At 37.5% G+C, this 20,492-nt stretch overlaps 1 protein-coding gene across 4 annotated transcripts in view; it reads left to right on the forward strand.

Moving 5' to 3' along the window:
- The window catches only part of LOC139954555 (A disintegrin and metalloproteinase with thrombospondin motifs 9-like), a 190,804-nt gene extending 176,813 nt beyond the window's left edge, over positions 1–13,991 (forward strand). For 3 of the 4 annotated variants that reach the window (XM_071954404.1, XM_071954407.1, XM_071954406.1), the window contains 6 exons: positions 429–567; positions 1,304–1,490; positions 1,922–2,058; positions 6,058–6,254; positions 6,995–7,097; positions 7,885–13,991. In XM_071954404.1, coding sequence (XP_071810505.1) covers positions 429–567; positions 1,304–1,490; positions 1,922–2,058; positions 6,058–6,254; positions 6,995–7,090 — 756 coding nt within the window. In that variant the 3' untranslated portion in view covers positions 7,091–7,097; positions 7,885–13,991. The remainder of the gene's footprint in view (positions 1–428; positions 568–1,303; positions 1,491–1,921; positions 2,059–6,057; positions 6,255–6,994; positions 7,098–7,884) is intronic. The other variant, XM_071954405.1, reaches the window with a different exon arrangement.
- The last annotated feature ends 6,501 nt before the right edge of the window (positions 13,992–20,492 follow it).

Consider the following 20,492-nt stretch of genomic DNA (forward strand, 5'->3'; position numbering starts at 1 on the left):
GTTTTTGCAAAGCACGTGGGACCAATTTTATAGAGCTGCTTAAGCAGAAAGCTTACTTTCTGCTAACAAACAATAAGCATAATATCACTCACAGATCACACACCATGTGACATGGTATTTTGGTAACGTCTGTTTCGCTTAGCTAATTTGTGTGCTAAAGTGGCTCTGAATTTTGGCTACAACCTGGTGTAGAAACATCTACCATGGAACAGTTGAATTGCCTCCTAAAAGTTTCACAATAAAAAAAGCAGTTCAACTTTTCCCCCCATGATATGCGATTATATCAACGTGCCACAGTAGTAAGTTTTTTACAGAAGTTGGCACATGAATTTGATGAACACTTTGTTTGTTTGTTGGCAGTTTACTACTTTGAAATATCAGTGCTTCTTTGTGTATTTTTTATAATGTCATTGTTTGTCTTTCAACAGTGTTCTAAAAAGTGTGGGGGTGGCTTCAAGGAACGCAAGGTTCAGTGTCGAGACCTTCTTGGGAAGCGTCACCCGGGGAGTATGTGCGGACCTCCCACCATCAGACCAGAGACTAGAGAGATCTGTAACTACCAACCATGTAAGAAGAGAAGTCATGTCTTTAGTTTTATAATTTTATCAAGTAACACAATTAACAACTGACGGGGTAATTATCAACCAGTGTTGAGTTGAGGAAGGAAAGTTGAGAGCGAGGCTTAAGCCTCTGGGTTTACGCGCTGGTTTATATACTAGAGCACCTGTGTTTTTACCCATAAGTGGCAGGTTCAACTCCTACTCTGATAAATTTTTCTTTGTTCATCCCCAAACAGCTATTATTTTCTAGGGATTCCCCTAGTGGCTGAAGTGTTTGAATATGCGCAATATTTGTACAGTCTGTTCAAAGCACTCGGGGAGTGCATTTTTTTTAAGAGGTAGTGAGGAAGGGAATGGAATAGAAAATGTAAAACAAAAGTTAAGGAATAAAAAGAAGATAATTGCTACAATTTTGTTCTGAAATTTGAAGTAAAATACATGGTTGAAATATGATGAGCATAGTGTTTTGTGGAGTAAGTTAAACAGTTTGGTTTTGAGGTTGATCAAACAATAATTGACTAGAGCGTGATTTGAACCAAAGAACCAAAGATTAGCGTGTGGGCGCTCTTCCAACTGTCCTATCTATTATAGCCTCTTTTTGACGGTCTCCCTATTTTGTCAATATTTGTGTAAGAATTTTCAATCTGGCGCACTTTTGATGGAAGTTTGATGGTTAAGGTCAGCTTAGATACTGCAAGTATAAAGTAGTAAAACTTATTCCCCCCTCTTCTAACGATCCGCAGGTCAGCCCACAAGCTGCCACGAAATTCAAATGCAGCACAACATGCGTGAGGATAAGGAATATTCCATTCTAGTGCAGGGGAGGCCGTTGACTGTCTACTGCCATGGAATGCGAAGCAGCACTCCCACGGAGTTCATTAGTCTGTCGTCAGGAGAGGCAGAGAACTTTGCAGAGATATACCCAAAGAGGTGGGCAGCTTGTTTTCCTTATTAATGTTGTCAGTATTTCAATTAGATTGTAGTTTTTTTAAACTTAATAGAATAAATATAAGCTGAAAACCAGTTAAGAAACACATTAGACATTGAGAGATGAGAGCATTTTTATGATAACAATAATACACATTTTTATATAGCACTTTTTACACCCAAAGGGCGTCACACAGCTCTCCCAAGATAAATACCCCTGATCACTGGGCTACTTAGTTCATTCCAAACCATCTCAGCTTCCTGGGGATTATACAGCCCGAGTGACAAATATACGCTACTAAGCTAAATACGTTACAAGGCTAAGCACTTACTTGCCATATTTTGGTGTAGGGCTTCAGAAATCATTTCTCATATCTAAATTATTAAAAATAATATTAACAAGTCCTTTTTTGATTAACTGGTTGTCTTTACAGATTATTACGCCCCACCCAGTGCCCACACAATGGCAATCGTAATGACAATTGTGAATGCACCGACGAAGGTCACCGGGAAGCTGGACTGACGACTTTCAGGAAGCTTAGATTCAACGTCACTAACATGGAGATAGTCAGTAAGTTTTAAGACCCTGCTCTAGAATTGCTTAAGTTGCGGGTTCAAATCCCACTACACCCAAGAAATATGCCTGTAATTTTTTTCACAGAGCTGAACACACATCGTTGTAAAGTTTAGAGTAACTTTCAAAGACCCGCGTCAGTTTGTGGCCATCTTTTTTGTACACCCATTCAAATCAATGTCAAACCAAAAGTGAAGTTGGAAAGTAAATAATAGCCTGGTCCCTGTTTTTATTAATTGAGAGATGGCTTCGTTGTTGCTGTAGCGTGTAGGGAACAAGATGGTGACAGTTGGATTAAGGCTTTAAAAGAACAGTCAAAAGAACAAGTTTAACCCCTTGCAACTTTTTAAACAAGAAATCCTGGCTCAAAAAGGCCCGTTTTTAAAACTTGGTCTGAATACAAAATGGTTCATAATCAGTCAAAAGAACAAGTTTAACCCAGTTGCAGTTTTTTTAACAAAAAGTCCTGGCTCAAAACGGCCCGTTTTTAAAAATTGGCCGAAAAATAAAATGGTCAAAATCAGTCAAAAGAACAAGTTTAACCCCTTGCAGTTTTTTTAACAAAAAATTCTGGCTTAAAATGGGCCATTTTTAAAAATTGGCCGGAAAATAAAATGGTCTTAAATCAGTCAAAAGAACAAGTTTAACCCAGTTGCAGTTTTGTTAACAAAAAATCCTGGCTCAAAGCGGCCCGTTTTTAAAAATTGGCCGAAAAATAAAATGGTCAAAATCAGTCAAAAGAACAAGTGTAACCCCTTGCAGTTTTTTTAACAAAAAATTCTGGCTTAAAATGGGCCATTTTTAAAAATTGGCCGGAAAATAAAATGGTCTTAAATCAGTCAAAAGAACAAGTTTAACCCCTTGCAACTTTTTAAACAAAAAATCCTGGCTTAAAAAGGCCTGTTTTAAAAAATCGGCCGAAAAATAAAATGGTTCAAAATCAGTCGAAAGAACAAGTTTAACCCCTTGCAGTTTTTTTAACAAAAACTCCTGGCTCAAAAAGGCCCATTTTAAAAATTTGGCCGGAAATAAAATGGTCCAAAATCAGTCAAAATAACAAGTTTAACCCCTTGCAACTTTTAAACAAGAAATCCTGGCTCAAAAAGGCCCGTTTTTAAATATGGCGGGACAATAAAATGGTACAAATTCAGTCAAAAGATCAAGTTTAACCCCTTGCAACTTTTTTAACGGAACAATCCTGGCTCAAAAAGGCCCGTTTTTAAAAATTGGCCGAAAAATAAAATGGTTCATAATCAGTCAAAAGAACAAGTTTAACCCCTTGCAACTTTTTTAACGGAACCATCCTGGCTCAAAAAAGGCCCGTTTTTTAAAATTGGTCAGAAAATAAAATGGTTCATAATCAGCCAGGATTGTTCCATCAAAAAAGTTGCAAGGGGTTAAACTTGTTCTTTTGACTGAATTTGAACCATTTTATTTCAGGCCAAATTTTAAACACGGGCCATTTTAAGCCAGGATTTGTTGTTAAAAAAACTGCAAGGGGTTAAACCTGTTCTGACAAAAAATCTTGGCTTAAAAAGGCCCGTTTTTAAAAATTGGCCGGAAAATAAAAGGGTCTAAAATCAGTCAAAAGAACAAGTTTAACCCCTTGCAACTTTTTAAACAAAAAATCCTGGCTCAAAAAGGCCTGTTTTTAAAAATTGGCCGAATAATAAAATGGTTCAAATCAGTCAAAAGAACAAGTTTAACCCCTTGCAAGTTTTTTTAAAAAAAATCCTGGCTCAAAATGGCCCGTTTTTTAAGATTGGCCGAAAAATAAAATGGTTCATAATCAGTCAAAATAACAAGTTTAACCCCTTGCAGTTTTTTTAACAAAAAATCTTGGCTTTAAAAGGCCCATTTTTAAAAATTGGCCGAAAAATAAAATGGTTCAAAATCAGTCAAAATAACACGTTTAACCCCTTGCAGTTTTTATAACAAAAAATCCTGGCTCAAAACGGCCCGTTTTTCAAAATTTGGCCGGAAAATAAAATGGTTCAAAATCAGTCAAAATAACAAGTTTAACCCCTTGCAGTTTTTTTAACAACAAATCCTGGCTTAAAATGGCCCGTTTTTAAAATTTGGCCAGAAATAAAATGGTTCAAATTCAGTCAAAAGAACCAGTTTAACCCCTTGCAATTTTTTTAACAAAAAATCCTGGCTTAAAATGGCCCGTTTTAAAAAATTTGCCGGTAAATGAAATCAGTCAAAAGAACAAGTTTAACCCCTTGCAACTTTTTAAACTAAAAATCCTGGCTCAAAAAGGCCCGTTTTTAAAAATTGGCCGAAAAATAAAATGGTTCAAAATCAGTCAAAATAACAAGTTTAACCCCTTGCAGTTTTTTTAACAAAAAATCCTGGCTCAAAACGGCCCGTTTTCAAAATTTGGCCGGAAAATAAAATGGTTCAAAATCAGTCAAAATAACAAGTTTAACCCCTTGCAGTTTTTTTAACAACAAATCCTGGCTTAAAATGGCCCGTTTTAAAAAATTTGCCGGAAAAAAAAATCAGTCAAAAGAACAAGTTTAACCCCTTGCAACTTTTTAAACTAAAAATCCTGGCTCAAAAAGGCCCGTTTTTAAAAATTAGCCAAAAAATAAAATGGTTCAAAATCAGTCAAAAGAACAAGTTTAACCCCTTGCAGTTTTTTTAACAACAAATCCTGGCTTAAAATGGCCCGTTTTTAAAATTTGGCCTGAAATAAAATGGTTCAAATTCAGTCAAAAGAACAAGTTTAACCCCTTGCAATTTTTTTAATGGAACAATCCTGGCTCAAAAAGGCCAGTTTTTAAAACTTGGTCGGAAAATAAAATGGCTCATAATCAGTCAAAAGAACAAGTTTAACCCCTTGCAACTTTTTTAACGGAACCATCCTGGCTCAAAAAAGGCCCGTTTTTTAAATTGGTCGGAAAATAAAATGGTTCATAATCAGTCAAAAGAACAAGTTTAACCCCTTGCAGTTTTTTTAACAAAAAATCTTGGCTTTAAAAGGCCCGTTTTTAAAAATTTGCCGGAAAATAAAAGGGTCTAAAATCAGTCAAAAGAACAAGTTTAACCCCTTGCAACTTTTTAAACAAAAAATTCTGGCTCAAAAAGGCCCGTTTTTAAAAGTTGGCCGAATAATAAAATGGTTCAAATCAGTCAAAAGAACAAGTTAAACCCCTTGCAAGTTTTTTAACAAAAAATCCTGGCTCAAAATGGCCCGTTTTTTAAGATTGGCCGAAAAATAAAATGGTTCATAATCAGTCAAAAGAACAAGTTTAACCCCTTGCAACTTTTTAAACAAAAAATCCTGGCTCAAAAAGGCTTGTTTTTAAAAATTGGCCGGAAAATAAAATGGTTCAAAATCAGTCAAAATAACAAGTCTAACCCCTTGCAGTTTTTTTAACAAAAAATCCTGGCTCAAAACGGCCCGTTTTCAAAATTTGGCCGGAAAATAAAATGGTTCAAAATTAGTCAAAATAACAAGTTTAACCCCTTGCTGTTTTTTTTTACAAAAAATCCTGGCTGAAAATGGCCCTTTTTTAAAAGTTGGCCGAAAATAAAAATGATTCAAAATCAGTCAAAAGAACAAGTTTAACCCCTTGCAGTTTTTTTCCCGAAAAATCCTGGCTCAAAATGGCCTGTGTTTAAAAATTGGCCGAAAAATAAATTGGTTCACAATCAGTCACAATCATGACATGTGTTTAAAATAAATTTGTTAATCTCTTTATCGAAAATTGTTTATTGTTTAAGTGTTTTCTCAAAAAGTAAAGCTTATAATGGATGATATTTCAATGTTATCTCGTCCACCAAGAAATAGATAATTGCCTAACATTTCGACCCGCTTATCAGCCTTCAAGAAAGTCTCTGCTGGGGTTGAAACGTAAAGCCATTACAATTTGTTTTGCATTTATACCACAGGTGTTGTTGATAAGCTCTTTGCAACAGCTAATTCTGGTGGGTTTTTTTTTCATTTAAAAACAAGGTAATTTTTCTCCCTATTTCTCAATCTGACAGCAACTGACCCAACCTTTGCGGATGTCCGATATGGTGACTTTGTCCCGTATGCTTCGGCTGGTGATTGCTACAGTTCAGCTGCCTGTCCACAGGGTCGTTTTCGTATCAATCTGATTGGAACCAGATTAGCCTTAGCTCCAGGGGTAGACTGGGACACATCAGGGTACGCTGTAACTAAGAGACTAACCAGAGATAATGTGAGTATTTATCAGGGATGTGATTTCTCTGTTTTTATCGGGAAATCCAGGGGTGTTTTATTTGCAGTCAGGGTATAGACAACTTTATCCTCTTCACAACTGGGATTTTCCCAAAGGTCATTTTAAGTTCACATTGTGTTTTGTAACCGATCTAATGCATTTCATCTTATGCGGATGATTTTTACTGACCCTGCCACTGCTCGGTCTGAAACTTTGCCTGATTTGTAGGATTTGAAACTTTGCATGGTGGAAATAAGAAAACTGTCTCTAAATGAGTTGGGGTGGTTCTGAAAAGAACCGTTGGATTAACTCACTGCCTGATTTAGTAAACGTGCTGGGGGGGGGGGGGGGGGGGGAGCGGTACCAGTGATTCAAGCTGGGTACAATTTGAGGAACAGATGTCTACATGTACTTTGTCAATTGCCTATGTCTACTAGAAAGAGAGAGACTGCTAGGGTTTATTACTGACCAAATGAATGATGGCCCCCAACTTGCAGGTCAAAACTTGCCAACTCTATTTACAATTAGCTTTTTTGAGATATGGTTGACATTATAGGAATACATTGGTTTGGTTTGGGTGTAAAAAGACAGATTTACCCAAATCCAATGGTGTCATAATGCTGTGTCCACCATATCTCAAAATGGCTAATATGTGGTTAAGATTTTGATGGAGAGGTTTTCATTCCTGTCGATAAGTTTTTACAGTGGTATGTTTATGTTTGTTCTTTTTCTTGTTTTAGTTGGACCAGAGAGTAGCCGGCCGATGTGGTGGGTTCTGTGGGGAGTGTTTTCCTGACGGAAGGAGAGACATTTTAAGAGTCACGTATTTATCATGACACTCAGGTACGCAGTCATCTTCGGATTGAAACTCTGGTGTTTCTGAGCAGCAGAGAGTGGGTTCGAGTCCCAGTTGTAGCACTTGTGTCTTTAAGCAAGACAGTTAACCATCACTTTGCCCTTCGGATGGGACATAAAGCCAATGGTCCTGTGTGTTGTGTAACACACGTAAAAGAACCCAGTGCACGTATCGAAAAAAGAAGGGGGTTCACCCCAGTGTTCCTAGTTTGATTGGCAGCATCTTGTATACCACTACATGGTTTTATGTAGTAGATGTCATAATTCAAACGTAGTCCCACATACCTTGCAGGAAAATACTGTATATTAAAGCGCCTTGAGCGTCACTGAGTGACAGACATGCGTGCTATATAAGAAGCCACTATTATTATTATTATTTTTTATTATTTTTTATTATTATCATTACTATTATTATTATTACTAATGTTATCTAGTATACTATTATACAACAATAAACCACAAGGGAAACTGACCAGGAATTTGTTTTAATGATTTTGAGGTTGCACAAAGAAATATTACTTGAGCAGGATTAGTACCAAACGACCTCTGGATTTACGTACCTGCCCTCTAACAAGAGCTATGCAGCCCTAATGTTGCCACTCTCCCTATTTTGTCAATATCTTTGTTCGGGATCGCCAAGTGTAATAATTTAACAAAAGCAGCCGGGTGAAATGAAACAGCTTCATGAAATTGGCCCTAGTACTTGAAAGTCACCAAGCAATAACTAATTGATTTTTCCCTTCTTTCTTTTTCTTCTTCCTTTTTCACTCTGCAGGGAATTTCAGTAACATTGGAGCCAAGAGTCTGTAAATATTCCATAACTTTATTTTTGTTCTGAGATGTAAAATAATTATGGCAGATTTTGTTATTTGTTTTTTAAAGAAAAAATACCATGGTGCTGACGTTAACTTAACAGGATGAGAAACTCCTAAACAGGGAACAATGAATTTAACATAGAAATAATGATGAAATCTCTTGGATTGTAATAATAATAATAATAATAATAATAATAATAATAATAATAATAATAATAATAATAATAATAATAATAATAATAATAATAATAATAATAATAATAATAATAATAATAATAATAATAATAATAATAATAATAATAATAATAGACCATTTTTATACAGTGCTTTTCACGCTCGAGGGGTGTCTCAAAGCGCTTCCAACATTATTACCCCTGGTCGCTGGGCCTTATATCATTCCTTAAACCATCTCAGCTCCCTGGGGAGTATACAGCCTGTGCGCAAAATATGCGCTACTAAGCTTAACCAATCACAAGAACCATCTCTGCCCTCAGAGGTACCTATTTACACCTGGGTGGAGAGAAGCAATTAGAGTGTCTTGCTCAGGGACACAAGTGTCACGACAGGGATTCGAACCCACACTCTGCTGAACAGAAGCATCAGAGATTGAGTTCGGTGCTCTTATCCACTCGGCCATGACACCCCACGTAGAAACTGTTTAGCTGCTTCTATACAACAATAACTAACCTTTGTTGTTTACATTAATTGAACAAAATTGTTCAGAACATAAACATCTTGCATAGTAGAAACCGGTTACTGTCCAAAATTCTGTAAATTTTACATTGTTGTGACCGGTGCCCGACACAACTAATAAGCTTTTTGAAAGTGGGCCAGGGCCCAATGAAATGGTGCTATGCAGAATATTTTATGTAAACCAATAACAAATAACTGATTTTAACCACCTGAGAATTGTGTCCACCTTTTATTATTATGTGACTAATATGATGTAGTGGCTACATGATCCTATTGTAATCCTGTGCCCCTTTTGCTGATGTGATAGATGTTTTGGCATTGTTATTTTAAGCAAGTTCGAGTGAAGCACTATAGTCGACCATTGGTTGATTTTGACTGGTACCCAAGATGTATTAAATGCATAGACATTGACCAGAGGTTGACAAATGGTCGCCACCCGAACTTGCTCAATGCTGTGCCAGCCTGCATACTTTTACCTCCTTTTGTACAGTGGCCCCTTCAAAACATATGATGACATCCTTTCATTGTGACCATCTGCGTATATATACCTTATCGCAAATACTTGACACACGCGCGTGTGGTGTGGAATGAGGTGCATGCTGGTCTAGCTAGTATCATGCACCTCATTCAACAGTTAATGCACGCATCCCAAGTATTTGCGATAAAGTTTAATGGAGACCACCCACCACATATTGATACCTTTCTTCTGGGGTCAATCTGAATCCAGTGTTTCACTCCACCCACCACTCCATCCAATGGGACCGCTGGTTTCTGGTAACCAATGTCTACTCCCGATCCCATATGTCCAGTTGCCATCTTTCCATTTTTTAGGCAGAATAATGTATTAGTGTTTAAATAGTCCTCAGGTACCTAGACGAATATCGTAAGCCAAGTCTGAATTGACCGACTTTGGCTATGGCTGCATTAACAATGTTGAAGAATAGGACTTTCTGGTGTTCTAGGTGTAGCCACTGGCCAAAGCCAACAATTTAGACATGGATTTAATGAATAGCATGCATCTAACAGGGCTCACATGTCAAGACCAACATCGGTCAATCCTTTACTTTTCTCTTCTTTTTTCCTTAAGGGTCTCTCAGCGTATCAAAGATGGCTACATAATTTCTAAGGTGTTGTACCGGTTTTAAGAAATATATTATTTCTTTTTAACTTGGTTAGGGACCAAGTAATGTACAAACTTTTTTTAAAGCAATAACCATGCAAAATGTGTAACTTTTCGTACTTTTGAAATATTATACCAGGGAATATCGATTGGTTTTAACAAAATAGAAATTTTATTGTGTAAATGCTTTCAAGGTTGTTGAATTAAGAAGAGTGTGAAACTAGTTCATAGCATGTTGTGGCCAAGCTGTCTAGAGAAAAAGACTCAAGCTCTGATGGCCAAGTCATTAAAGTGTGGGTTTGAATCTTGGTCGTGACAATTGTGTCCTTGGGCAAAGACACTCGGCCATAATTACTTCTCATCACCCTGGAGTAAAGTATGACCCAGCAAGGGTAGTTATTGTTGATGTGAATGACTAACAATTAAAACAACCAATATGTTTGTGGGGCTGCATACCCCTAAGGAGGTTAGATGGTTTCTGGAATGCTTAAAGCCTAATGGATTGGAGTATTACTGGTGTAAGTCCTTATATACATTGCTCAAAAGTGGCTTTAATATTCCAATTTTTTTCTTAGTCATTATAAACATGGCATCTCTGTGGAATGAAATTGCCATAGTAACATTATTTAACCAATCAGCATACAAGTTTTAGTTGTTAAACCTGCCTGTTGGCTTAAAAAGTATTAACACACTTAGTTGAAATACCCACAGTGAAGATTTATTTATTTGTAAAATTTAACTATGCTCCAGATATTTTTGTTCGTAGCGAAAGTCAAAATCGATGTGACTTACTAGGTTCAATATTTGGTGACTTTTTAAGAGGTCCAGTAACTTTTGACTACCTGGTCCAATATTTTGTTATAAAGCCTTTTACAATGACTGAAAACACCCTTCAGTATTTCCAATGGCTTTTGATAAGTTGTGCTATGTAATTTTGTCTTCTAAATACTTATTTTGCATCATACAGAAATGCTGCAAACCAGTACTTTTTATTACAAAGAAATATCCTGTAAATAAAATACATTTTCTCAACAAGAAAATGTGTTCATTAAGTTATGAACACATTAAATATGCATTTTCATATTAACCGTGGCTTGCATGTTAATGTTTGCAAACCAAATAGCTGAGCTTTGCAATTGGTATTCATAGGCTCTTGCAACTGAATGTTGTTTTCTAATAGCAAGCATGAAACATTTCAACTGATTACCTCTATTTTCTATACAAGTAGTGCCATAGAAAACTCTTATTGGCCTTTTTTATTTTTATTTTTAGGCACGGGATACAATTACAAAGTTGCATGTCTGTAAATGTTTTATTTTGTTCTGCAATTTTCAGGCACGGGATACAATTACAAAGTTGCATGTCTGTAAATGTTTTATTTTGTTCTGCAAAAGGCTGTGCTGTTGTGACACTATCTTAAATACTACAATTGTAATATGAACTGTATACAATCATGTCAAAGAATCTGTATAAGGTGCAAATATCTGATAGGTAATTACATTATAGGCAATCTTTGCGCAATCTATGTTACGGAGTATGCTGCCACCAAATGTCTCCATAGACCTTATGGATTTATGTCATCCAGCCAGATCATGTAAACTTCCGTAATAATTAGTCAGAAATTAATTAATTAAAAGATTCTTCGATTGTGTATTAAATAATTCATTCATGCACAGGGTGTTTATAGTATTCTGTAAAATCTTTTAAGAATAGGGCATCCAACTCGGTTCTCGTGGTTGAGTCAACAGAAAGTGGGTTTGAATCCCGGAAGTCACTCTTAAGATCTGGGCAAAACTCTCATAACTATAATTGCTTCTCAACAGCCATGAGTAAATAGGTACCTTTGTGGGTAGAGATTGTTGATGTAAACGATTAGCAAACCTGTGCGCCCAAGTGGCTGCTGGTGCTGCATGCTCCAAAGGAGTTGAGACAGTTTCAGGATTGCTTTTGGCCCAATGTACAGTGGTAGTTAGTCACAGTATAAGGCCCTTTGGTACAATGTTTATATAAAAGTGCTAATAAATGCCTAGTATTAGTAGTAGTACTTGTTGTTATTATAAATCTAGGTGACAACAATGCTTTACATATTATTGTTCTATATTTTATTTGCAGTTGGTACTAATTGCTAATTCACTGCCAAACTTGCAAGTGCTTTCTTGTTTATGTCTTTCTTAGTTGTTTGCCTTTTTTCCTGTCTTTCAAATGTAAATGCTTAATACATAAAGATATGCATTTTAACCTTGTTGATTTTTTTATTTTTTTTGGGGGGGGGGGTAGGTTGTCTTGACACAAAACAAGTGGTCTCGTTAGTTTGCTTTTTATTGGTGCTTTGCATTTGCTAATTTGTAAGTCTTGCCTGTTTGCACAATACGCGTCTCTTAATATTCATGCATGACGTCGTAATTCTTACCCGAAATGAGGCTATGGGCGTATGTTCCCTACCACTTCCAGTGGCTGCGCCCATCGCCTCGTTTTGATTAGCATTGTGACGTAACTCATGCATAAATATTAAGAGAGGGGTATGGACCAATCATAGATATAGAATTAAAATAACTAGATTGGCCGCGCGTACATACGCACCATTGCCTGTGTAGAAAAAGTTTTTGTTCGCCATGGACGCGGTAAAAATTCACATTCGAATGGCGACGCGCGGAAAATGAACACGTTAGATAGGCCTTTGACGCGCTAAAAGTCACGTGTTGACGGCAAAAAGTCACGTGCTGACGGCAACACACAGAAAATGTACACGGGAGATAGGCAATGGCGGCCCCAATGCCAGAACCCGCGTATGTACGTGCGGTCGATCTAGTTATTCTATTATATATCTATGGGACCAATCAGGAGTGCGGTTTGGCGACCTCGACCAGAAACATTGGTCATCAGTTGAGCGTTTTCGCGTGTTCGGTTGAGCACGGTAACGATGCTGTTCAGACCAACCGGTAACGGACTTGTTGAGTTGGTTGGGGTCGCCAAACCGCACTCCAGGTGATTATGTTCACTGTTAGACTCTCTGGAACGCTAGGTGGCAGCAGACATATCAGGTAAATTTGTTCTATCCTCATTGATACCTGGTGAGTCTGATGCTGCTACCTGGGTCCAATCTAAAGCCTGTAAGCATTTAAATTTGCTAAGCACAGAAAAATCTTGCTCAACGTAATTTGGTTACTAGCCAAAAATCCATAAAGTTTACACTGCTGCAACTTGTGCCCCACTAATATTTTGCTTAGCAGAGATTTTCTTAGCAGTATTATCTGCTAAACATCTTTTCGAACTTTAACCTTAGAGGCCTCAGCAGTTTCGTTAGTTAGAATATGTACTAGTACGGATAATATAATTTAAAAAAATTCAATTTTAATCATGCAGGCAAGAGATTGGACAACACTGGTAGCTCAGTTAACTGGTAACTACTACTTTTAAAAAGACCTGAAACACATAAGCGTCGTCTTGTTGACAAGACGTCAGCATGTGGTTTTTACATTTTGTAAGCATGTATAAAAACTTTAGGAAAGGATGTTCCTTACAAGATTGCCGAAGAGTGATCTAGAGGTGGTGTAATTTTTTAAGCGATTGTTACAATAGGATGTAAATAAATGTTAATATTGAACATTATTTATTTATATATAAGAGACGTAATTGTTTTTGCTACACACTGTAAAAAGATCACTGATTCAATTATGTATTTTATACTGGACAGAAGTTTGAAGCTGTCTGCTTTATTGTTTTTTATTTATATATATTATTTTTCGGTTGTTTTGGATCCTCTCAATGTTGAGCAAGTGTTTTACGTAAAATATCTTCGATATCACAACGTCATGTTGTAACTTAAGATTTGCCGTCAAAAGATTCTTGCATGGACTTAATATTTGTCATCTGATGAATTTTTGGGGCAAGGATAACGGGCGGTTTTTGTGTTTATATTTCTGTGTTTGTTTATTTATTTATTTTGTGGTAAAACTGCTGGCTTATCTGTTTAGATTTTAAGTAAAAACAGCAAGGTTTACATCTTTGGATCTTGTGTTTAAATTAAAGCCTTGCCGTTTTTTATCGAAAATCAAAAAGAGGTAAGCTTGCAATTTCTAATCCAAAATTGTAAGCCTTGCAGTTTGCTATCAAAACAGGGCCGTTTCATGGCCGCCAAGTGAATGTTATAAGGTCTTTAAACATTTGTGCTTGGATGTAAAATAATACCACTAATTAAACATACAAGATTTAGGCTTATTCATAAATAGAGAGAACGAAGCAAATAAACCAAAAGCCTGCACCAACAGTTCTGAATCAGTATCACCGTTGCGTTATTTGTGTACTTTAATCACCATTTTATTAAAATGCTTTATTTATCAATATCTCGCGTTTCTGTTCGTTAATACTGCGCGATCTTGCTACAGATTGCTGGAACAAGGGGGATAGGTCTCATTTTTTCATTTTAATCTTTATTTTGAGCTATCGTTATATCCTAACTTTGACAATATCTCAAAAACTTGATACCGTAGACGACTAAAACCAAGATTTTTGTGACGTTTTTTTCAGCCCCGAAAACTTTTTCTCTCCGATTTGCCTCAAAATTTAACCAAAGGAAGTCCTTTATGCGCAGAAGACATTCTCCAAGTTACAGGATGCTGGATCAATGGGATGGGTCTTAATTTTTCATTTTTATCTTGATTTTGAACCGTCGTTATATCCGAATTTAGGCAATATCTCAAAAACTTGATACCGTAGACGACTAAAACCAAGATTTTTGTGATCCTCGCACCCTTTTACACCTGAGTGTGAAATTTCAGGCGATTTGGAAGACAAAAATATTCGGCCGATTTTGAAAAAACGACGTTTTTTCAGCCCCGAAAACTTTTTCTCTCCGATTTGCCTCAAAATTTAACCAAAGGAAGTCCTTTATGCGCAGAAGACATTCTCCAAGTTACAGGATGCTGGATCAATGGGATGGGTCTTAATTTTTCATTTTTATCTTGATTTTGAACCGTCGTTATATCCGAATTTAGGCAATATCTCAAAAACTTGATACCGTAGACGACTAAAACCAAGATTTTTGTGATCCTCGCACCCTTTTACACCTGAGTGTGAAATTTCAGGCGATTTGGAAGACAAAAATATTCGGCCGATTTTGAAAAAACGACAAGGGGGTAGTAAGCTTGACGTTTTTTCAGCCTCGAAAACTTTTTCTCTCCGATTTGCCTCAAAATTTAACCAAAGGAAGTCCTTTATGCGCAGAAGACATTCTCCAAGTTACAGGTTGCTGGAACAATGGGATGGGTCTTAATTTTTCATTTTAATCTTGATTTTGAACCGTCGTTATATCCAAATTTAGGCAATATCTCAAAAACTTGATACCGTAGACGACTAAAACCAAGATTTTTGTGATCCTCGCACCCTTTTACACCTGAGTGTGAAATTTCAGGCGATTTGGAAGACAAAAATATTCGGCCGATTTTGAAAAAACGACAAGGGGGTAAGCTTGACGTTTTTTCAGCCTCGAAAACTTTTTCTCTCCGATTTGCCTCAAAATTTAACCAAAGGAAGTCCTTTATGCGCAGAAGACATTCTCCAAGTTACAGGATGCTGGATCAATGGGATGGGTCTTAATTTTTCATTTTTATCTTGATTTTGAACCGTCGTTATATCCGAATTTAGGCAATATCTCAAAAACTTGATACCGTAGACGACTAAAACCAAGATTTTTGTGATCCTCGCACCCTTTTACACCTGAGTGTGAAATTTCAGGCGATTTGGAAGACAAAAATATTCGGCCGATTTTGAAAAAACGACAAGGGGGTAAGCTTGACGTTTTTTCAGCCCCGAAAACTTTTTCTCTCCGATTTGCCTCAAAATTTAACCAAAGGAAGTCCTTTATGCGCAGAAGACATTCTCCAAGTTACAGGATGCTGGATCAATGGGATGGGTCTTAATTTTTCATTTTTATCTTGATTTTGAACCGTCGTTATATCCGAATTTAGGCAATATCTCAAAAACTTGATACCGTAGACGACTAAAACCAAGATTTTTGTGATCCTCGCACCCTTTTACACCTGAGTGTGAAATTTCAGGCGATTTGGAAGACAAAAATATTCGGCCGATTTTGAAAAAACGACAAGGGGGTAAGCTTGACGTTTTTTCAGCCTCGAAAACTTTTTCTCTCCGATTTGCCTCAAAATTTAACCAAAGGAAGTCCTTTATGCGCAGAAGACATTCTCCAAGTTACAGGTTGCTGGAACAATGGGATGGGTCTTAATTTTTCATTTTAATCTTGATTTTGAACCGTCGTTATATCCAAATTTAGGCAATATCTCTAAAAATTAATACCGTAGACGACTAAAACCAAGATTTTTGTGATCCTCGCACCCTTTTACACCTGAGTGTGAAATTTCAGGCGATTTGGAAGACAAAAATATTCGGCCGATTTTGAAAAAAACGACAAGGGGGTTAGGTAAGCTTGACGTTTTTTCAGCCTCGAAAACTTTTTCTCTCCGATTTGCCTCAAAATTTAACCAAAGGAAGTCCTTTATGCGCAGAAGACATTCTCCAAGTTACAGGTTGCTGGAACAATGGGATGGGTCTTAATTTTTCATTTTAATCTTGATTTTGAACCGTCGTTATATCCAAATTTAGGCAATATCTCTAAAAATTAATACCGTAGACGACTAAAACCAAGATTTTTGTGATCCTCGCACCCTTTTACACCTGAGTGTGAAATTTCAGGCGATTTGGAAGACAAAAATATTCGGCCGATTTTGAAAAAATGACAAGGGGGTAAGCTTGATAAAGGAAGTTCTTTATGGTAGAAGACATTCTCAAAGTTACAAGGTAGACGACCCAAACCAAGGTTTTAATCTTCAGGGAACTGTTCAGGTCGGTGTTTCCATTCTAAGATACAACATTAAATAAATATGCAAATTAGGCAGAGGAACGGTAGCCCAGTGGAAGGGTTTCGGATTCTGAATCCAAAGGTACTGGGTTCGAGCCCGGGTGTTCTTCATATTTAAGGCCATTATATTTAGTAGTACCCTATCGCAGAGGGAAACCTCTTCTTCACACTTAAGTAATTTGCAAGTGGAAAGAAATAATACGCTAAAATAAGTTGTTTTTTTTAAATAAGTTGTTAATTCTAAGGTTTAAAATTAAACTCGAACACAGTTTCAATCGAGAAGAGTAGTGGCCGAATGGAAGGACTTCGGATTCTGAACCCAAGAGTACTGGGTTCGAGCCCGGGTGTGATCTTTTTCTACCCTCCAGATTATTGGTCTACACAGTACCCCCAAAGCATAGGGAAATACTTGCTTTGTAATAAAAAAAAACATGCGAAGGGAAGGCACACGCTATTTATATACGTTTTTATTTCATGTTGTTCATTCTAAGGTTTATAATTAAACTCGAACGACATCTGAGTGAGAAGAGTAGTGGCTTAGTGGAAGGGCGACAGACTCTGAACCAAAAGGTTCTGGGTTCGAACCCGGGTGTTTTTATTCTACACATCAGACCATTAGTAAACAGGTGTGGCATAGGAAAATACTTCCGTTACACTTTATACTTCGCTAGTGGCAGGCATACGACACTATACGTTTTGATTTAAAGTTGGTAATTTTATGGTTTATATTAAACTCGAACAGAACCTGAGTAAGAGTAGTAGTGGCCGGATGGAAGGGCTCCCGCCCCTACACCGAAAGGTACGGGGTTCGAATCATTGGTGTTCTTTTACTACCTTTTGATGTAAAGTTGTTTATTCTAAGGTATTAAACTAATCTCGAACGCAATTCAAGTAAAAGGAGTTGTGGCCCAGTGGAAGGGCTCCGGACTGCAAACCAAAAGCTACGGGGTTCGAATCATGGGTAATTTCTTTTTCTACGCATAAGACCATTGGTTTCCGCGGTACCCTCTGGCATAGGGAAAACCTTGCTTTATACTTAATAGTTTGCGAGTGGGAGGCATACGCTTAAATACGTTTTGATTTAAAGTTGCTCATTCTAAGGTCTATAAATAAACTCGAACGCAAATTTAAGTAGGAGTAGTTGTGGCCCAGTGGAAGGGCTCGTGACCCTTCACCCAAAGGTACCGAGTTCGAATCATCTGTGTGTTTTTTTACTAAGTTTTGATTTAAAGTGGTTCATTCTCATGTTTATAATTAATCCCAGACGCAAATTAAGTAAGAGTAGTTTGGCCCAGTGGAAGTGCTCCCGACCCTACATCGGAAGGTACCCGGGTTCGAATCATGTCTGTTCTTTTAATTCATTTTGATGTAAAGTTGTTCATTCTAGGTATACAATTAATCTCGAACGCATATCAAGTAAAAGGAGTTGTGGCCTAGTGGAAAGATTCCGGACTCCACACGAAAAGGTGCTGGGTTCGAGCCCGGGTGTTCTTTTTCTACGCTTAAACAAATTGGTTAACGCTTTACCACATGGCATGGGGAAACCCTTGCTTTATACTTAATAATTTGCGAGTGGAAGGTATACCCTATAATACGTTTTGATTTAAAGTTGCTCATTATAAGCTTTATAATTAAACTCGAACGCTTACTGAGTAAGATGAGTGGTGGCCGAGTGGAAGGGCTCCGGACTCCATACCGAAAGGTACTGCGTTCGAATCATGGCTGTTATTTTTTACTAAGTTTTAATTTAAAATTGTTCCTACGAAGGTTTAAAATTAAACTCGAACGCAATATCTGTAAGAGGTGCGGTGGCCCAGTGGAAGGGCTCCCGACTCCATACCTAAAGGTACTGGGTTCGAATCATGGGTGTTCTTTTTCTAAGTTTTAATTTGAAATTGTTCATACGAAGGTTTAAAATTAAACTCGAACGCAACATCTGTAAGAGGAGCGGTGGCCCAGTGGAAGGGCTCCCGACTCCATACCCAAAGGTACTGGGTTCGAATCATGGGTGTTCTTTTACTAAGTTTTTATTTAAAATTGTTCATACGAAGGTTTAAAATTAAACTCGAACGCAATATCTGTAAGAGGAGTGATGGCCCAGTGGAAGGGCTCCCGACTCCATACCCCAAGGTACTGGGTTCGAATCATTGGTGTTCTTTTACTAAGTTTTAATTTAAAAATGTTCATACGAAGGTTTAAAATTAAACTCGAACGCAATATGAGTAAGAAGGACCAGTGGCCCAGTGGAAGGGCTCCGGACTCTAGACCGAAAGGTCCCGAGATCGAATCCCGCTCTAGAGAGATTCTAGCCGTTTTAAAAAAAACTGTTTTTATTCAAATTTAAAAATTCATATTAAAAAAGTTCATAGGTTCGTTTTAAGTTTTAAGTTTTAAGTTTCTTTTCTAAGCGAGTGGGAGCGGTGGGTGCCACTGAGCGGTGAGTCGAGACTTCGCGGTCGGCCACTCACCAAGCTGCCACCTCCGTGGCTCGTATCGAGAGGCGCTGCCACCACCGGGGTTCGAACCGGGGACCTTTCGCTTCGGAGACCAACACCTTCCCACGACACCTGGGTGGGTCCCCCCCATTAAAACTCGCACTTTGGACTTGATAAACCTTCGGTTCATACTTTACACAGGATACTATGGCATGGAAATACAGTGCTTTATACTTATAGTATATTAGTATATATTTTGCGAGAGGAATTCTTTACACGGGATGCTATGGTATGGGAAAGTCAGTGCTTTATACTTCGCACTTGTGAATATTTTGCGAGTGGAATTCTTTACACGGGATGCTATGGTATGGGAAAGTCAGTGCTTTATACTTTGCACTTATACTTAGTATATATTTTGCGAGTGGAATTCTTTACACGGGATGCTATGGTATGGGAAAGTCAGTGCTTTATACTTCACGCTTATGAATATTTTGCGAGTGGAATTCTTTACACGAGATGCTATGGTATGGGAAAGTCGGTGCTTTATACTTACACGGTTTACAAGGAACTCTGAAAGGCACATGCTGTAGGTATGGACCATTAGTTTACATGAAACATAGGCATAAAGGACTCTTTGGTTTGGACTTAAAATAAATTGAGTTGAAGGCACACGCTGTATGTATAGAGCATTATTTATCTTAGGAAACATAGGCGTATAGGGGACTCTTTGGTTTAGACTTAAAATAATTCAAGTGGAATGCACACGCTGTAGTTTACCATTAAATTAGTTAACTTACGAAACATGTAACATAGGCATTTGGGGGACTCTAAGGTTCTAAGGTTCTGACTTAAACAATATTTTGAGTTGAAGGCACATGCTGTACGCCTGGGTATAGAAGATTAGTGTATTGGGAAACAGGGTAGGCCTACGCGTAATACTATGGCATAGAGAAATCCTGTTTTATATATTAATTATATAAATAATTTGCGATTGGAAGACATACGATTTTTAATACGGATATAGTAGACAGGGGACTCGGTGGTTCTGACATAAACAAAACGTGCTGTGAGAGTGGAAGGCTAATGCTGCAAATATGGCGCATTCGTTTACCAGGAAACATAGGCATATAGGGGACTCTTTGGTTGAACTTAAACAAATATTTGAATTCAAGGCACACGCTGTATGTATAACAAAAAACTAGTTCATAGGGGAAGCGGTGTGGTGAATTATTGTCTGACATTTTTTGATGGGGGTCGTTGCTTGGGGAGGGTGGCCGGGGTAAGTGGCAGGTCTCTAGTAGCCTAGCTGGGATCATCATGACGCCGGGAATAACATCGTTGATTCCAACTAGTGTTTTTTGGTGGTACTCGCCGTGTATGGTTTTAATGTTTGTTTTGCTCTGCACAATACAAATTAACTTTTTTTTTAGAAGCACTCCATTACAC

The sequence above is a fragment of the Asterias amurensis genome, chromosome 2, assembly GCF_032118995.1.
Source record: "Asterias amurensis chromosome 2, ASM3211899v1".
NCBI classification, from domain to species: Eukaryota; Metazoa; Echinodermata; class Asteroidea; order Forcipulatida; family Asteriidae; genus Asterias; species Asterias amurensis.